Here is a 4,522-nt window from a genome sequence, read left to right on the forward strand (position 1 = left end):
ATTCAAATTACTGCCTGCAAATAATGGTCTGCTCATGCGCAATGTCGTCCGACTGTGTTTTTCTGCAAATAATATACAAGAATCACACTTTAAGGTGGCTCGTACTAGTTTCTTGCTTGGGGAGTCCATTGCGCTTGGCCATCCCACTCTTTACAATACGCTCGAAATAAACAAAGTAAATATGGCGGCGTGAGAATATGTTTTCGCAAGTATACTTTTGAGCAAGGTTGCTTTTGGCCTGTTTTAAATAAAATTCGCTTTTATCAGACTAAATTTACACTAAAAAATCCTTGAAATGTAGGTCACAACAATTCTTAGGCTATGTCGCCTGGTAACCATTAATGACGAAATGACAGTTATTTCAAGTCAAACGCTCATTGTATAGTCAAACCGTAAGAAAGGGCTGCTATAACTTTTGCTTGATATTTGATCTGTCCTTTCCGAGTTAAAACCACCATAAAGGGTGAAAACTAGCACAAGAAAGCCACCTTAATGTCACGGATGAGCTCCTATGCCCTATTTCCACACAGTAGTGGCGTATTCCCTTCCTTGTCTTGCCAGAAGAATACACTCTATTAATTCCTCACTGAAGTCAAATGGAATTTTATTAACAAATAGTTGTTTTTTCTCTCTTCCCCCGAGCACCCATCTCAAATCTTCTAAGGAAATCCAACACACGTGCCGTATCCAAATTCCATGGCAAACGTCAAGAGTATCTTCGGTAGCCCAGAGTAAAACACGAGCTATCCACTTTGGTTGGTTTCCGTTGATTCCGCCTGGAGCTTGTGGATGCCTTTGTAAAGATGAGTATATCGCTTCATCTGGAACTTCAGCATTCCTTAAGAATTCATAGAAGTCTTTTCCTATTTGGTTGCAAAGAACAAACTCGACAAACTCTCGTATAGCAATGATAAAAGTAGATCCTTTATAGACTGAAATGTTGTGTGGTGGCGGCCCTTTTGGTGTTTCCGTTCTGTAAATCTGGCGGGCTTTTAATAGGTGAACAAATTTAGTGCGACCCAAAAATTCGTTAGACACAGGAAAACTTTCTATGTTGTTGGTGTTATTAAGACCATGTAATGCTCGTACAATTTGCTTGTTATCATAAAGTGGGAAATCTTGCCCAACTAAACTGATGTAATACTTCCATTTAACGGTCGATTTCAAAAGCTCTTCCATGCAACTGAATTGAGCTTGAACTACAGTGATATGTCCCCAGGTGACGTCAACACTGTTTGCTGCGATAAAAACGTTTGAAAGACACCGGATAATGGCCTGTATTGCTTCACGGAAAACCGATGAGGACTTTTTGTCGACATGAATGCAGTAGACATTGTTTGGCATGTAAATAGCGCGTAGAATACGTTCAAACAGACGTGCACTTCTGTGAATAGTGAGTCCAAAAGCGATGGGTAACTGCTTTTCCTCTTTTGAAACTGGAGGATGAACAAAGCGCGTCTCTAAGACATGCGCGCAATCTTCATCAGGGTGATACTTGTCACGAATATATGCGTCATTCCACACGATTGGACGCTTTTTCAGTTTTTCTTCTCCAGATATAAGTTTTTTGCATCTTTCCCACTTTAACTTCTGCAAATAAGTATAGTAATATACTGAATATATTAGTGACTTTCCACCATTCGCTTCAAAGCGCTTTTTACGTCCAAGTGCGTCTGGGGTGCAATTGGTCAGTGGACTTATTGCTTTTATGTTATAAAGCGACTAAGAGAATCTTGTCTCCCTTTCGGTCTCTGCTTCCTTCACATTTCAGCGCCCTATTCATCATTAGAGAACTTGCTCACAGGTTTACCTCTCGCATGTTGCGACACATAGTTTTGTGACAAACCTAGAGTAAGCTGTGGAAGTTAAAGAATATGCTCTTCGGCTCTGTTCATACGTGAATAGATGTGGATAATTTGGGAGACTAGATAATTACCTTCACAAGATAGTAAGGAGAGAATTGATAGTCTCACCCTTAATTATCTATGGTCAGCTAAGTTTAAGTGATATTTATAGAATGAACGCCTTTTCTTAACACTGTCAAGCACAGAAATAATATCCCTTGTGTCCTTCTTATAGGAAAAATTAGGACACACGAAGATGTGTTCCCCTTTTTTCTTTCCGAGAGCGTTTTCGACCGTGAAAAGTTATGTGAACCTCATTTGGATAAGGTGTGCTGACAAAATTTAGCGAAATTCTGACAACATTCACGCTGCTGTTAATTCTAAAAATCTTCGAAAGATTTCTCTCACTTTTTGATTTTATTTTGATCGAAGCCTCGCTCTATTGTTTTGTAGTGACAAGCCCTCAGAATTGAAGTAAGAGGGACAGAGGATAACAAGTTTTTTTTAACCGTTTCTATGGTTACGGTACTTAAATCAGATCCCTCACTGCATTTGAAGTGATATTAGGCCTTAAAACTCGTGCATTAGGATGTTAATGCTAAGCTTGGACTTAATTCAGAGCTAAAAATAATGCATACATATGATTATAAAATAAAGTTTCAGAGAAACTACCCATCTACCCCTTCCCTAAGCTAACATTAACATTGCTTCTCACTTAGGGCAAAATGTTGACTTAGGGGAGGGGTAGGTGGGTAGTTTCCCAGGAACCTAAATTGATCCATTAAGCTGAGCATTCAGTTTTACCTGAGAAGCATTGAGAACACTGTTCACTTTCACCGTAGTTGTAGCAGTCAGCTTCTCCTTTGGTGCATGGAGGAATCTTTGCATCGTTACCTTCACATTTAGGATGCCTGACCGCATAACAACCAAAGTCACTACTACAGTTAAGACTAAGCATAACAACACCAAAACCTTGGCCGTTCTAAACGCCATAAAGTTGGTGGGCTTCTGAAAAACAAAAAGAAATCGAAAAAAAAAAGAAGAAGAAAAAGAAAAACGAAAATGAAATAGGTAGGCTCTTTAATTCCAGTTTAAAATTTGTATCGGGATAACGTTGTACCGGTAATAACTGAATCTTATCTCGAAATTTGTCATAAGAAAGATTGATTCTTTATCTCCGTTTCAACTTTTGGTAATCGGGATTCTCATTTCTATTGATTATCCTAAAAATTAAACGGCGTTTTTCTAGTAGTTTAGATTGCAGAGCACCTTTTTAAAACTCGGTTTTGATATTGCACATCCACTGGTTGCTCCTGCGATATATGATTTCCAAGTGTAATTTTATTCTTTACTAATGGGCCATTTGTAAAGAACTTAACGAATAGAAATTTCGCGTGAATCAAATATCGCTGGTGCAACTTACGGATTTCTCAGTTATTTTTTTCTCAGTTGATTTTGCTGCTGGTCTTTAGCCAATAAGTTGAAAACAAATGATAAAATCTGGTATTAGCTGGTTGCCTTGTCCCAAGTTGCTCGCGATCACCTTTTGGGGGATATTTGTCATGAGTTACTTATTAAGGAAAGCAGGGGTAAAAGGAATCCCTTTTAGCTTGATCCTGCTCTGCCCTCGTTCCCGTCATACCTCACTCGCGCTTCTCGCTTGTTCTGTGCTCCCCTGCAGTGCAGGAGGAGGCAGATGCTGTTTCACATGACTTCTAAGTCAATACAAAGAGAGCACAAGATCCAGGAGCCTGCTCTTGAAGGTCCTTTTTTTTTACTACTATAACATCACATATCAAATAACGTTCTTCGTTGTCAGAGAAGTTTGTTTTTCAACTTGATCCCGACTTATTTTCCAACCACCATGAAAGATTTTATGGCTAAATCAAAAGAGGATAAACTCAGTTCTAAACATCTACCTGCATAAATTCATCTGAAGCGATGATTTTACCTGAAGTATAACCGATCCTTTCTGATACATGTGTCTGAACCTTCCTATAAAGATCACTTGCTGGAGCTTCTGTCGGCGAAAGAGATATCCTGTCATTATTTTCAGTCGAAACACTTTGTACTCAGGAAGAGTTGAATCAGTTTCCAGTTTAACATGATGCTTGTTTTTTCGTCCTAGGATACAAGCGTCATCTTGTGGTATTTCTCAGTTGGAGCGTACGTTATAACTCCGTTTATCCTAGTCTGCAACACGGCCGTCCTTGGGCGACAATTTGAAAGAACGGCTGTGTAGCAGACTAAGTTTATTCTCGACTGCCATAAAATATTAAAAGTATTATTAAAATATTATTTTAAAGTTCTTACTAGTGCTTTAGAACCGCTAAAAACTCTTTTAAAGAGTAATCAAGTATTTAGATGCCAAGAGTAAAATACGTTTCCTCAATGAAATCGAAATTATCTGATATAAGCAAACTGAAGGGAAAATGGAGAAATCTAAACGAGTTCAATGTTATCCAATCTGGTTGCGGGTACATTTGACAGCTTCAAGTTAAAAAATTCTATTGAATGGGGGATATACTCTTTTACAAATAAAATTTCAGTTATCCTGACACTCTCACCGGCGGATTTTAAGTTAAGTTCTCATGCTATTTGAACTTTGAAAGCCAACGTAACCGACTCACATTGCTACCATAGGGAAATGATTTGCAGGTATGAAAAAAAAATTCAAC

The 4,522-nt window shown here is 38.5% G+C and overlaps 1 protein-coding gene across 1 annotated transcript; it reads right to left on the reverse strand.

The window, feature by feature from the left end:
* Positions 1–516: 516 nt before the first annotated feature.
* LOC140937992 (beta-1,3-galactosyl-O-glycosyl-glycoprotein beta-1,6-N-acetylglucosaminyltransferase 3-like) lies at positions 517–2,732 on the reverse strand. The gene is made up of 2 exons (XM_073387544.1): positions 2,649–2,732; positions 517–1,590 (listed from the first exon to the last, which is right to left on the reverse strand). Exons 1-2 carry the CDS (start codon positions 2,730–2,732, stop codon positions 517–519), a joined length of 1,158 nt encoding a protein of 385 aa, XP_073243645.1.
* Positions 2,733–4,522: the final 1,790 nt, after the last annotated feature.

Source organism: Porites lutea, chromosome 5 (genome assembly GCF_958299795.1).
Source record: "Porites lutea chromosome 5, jaPorLute2.1, whole genome shotgun sequence".
Lineage (NCBI taxonomy): Eukaryota > Metazoa > Cnidaria > Anthozoa > Scleractinia > Poritidae > Porites > Porites lutea.

Excerpts from the sequence above, each read along its gene's own strand:
- LOC140937992 (XM_073387544.1), bottom strand. The coding sequence starts at position 2,732 with ATGCAAAGATTCCTCCATGCACCAAAGGAGAAGCTGACTGCTACAACT. Across the intron at positions 1,591-2,648 it reads GTGTTCTCAATGCTTCTCAG|AAGTTAAAGTGGGAAAGATG; the intron begins GTAAAACTGAAT and ends ACTTATTTGCAG.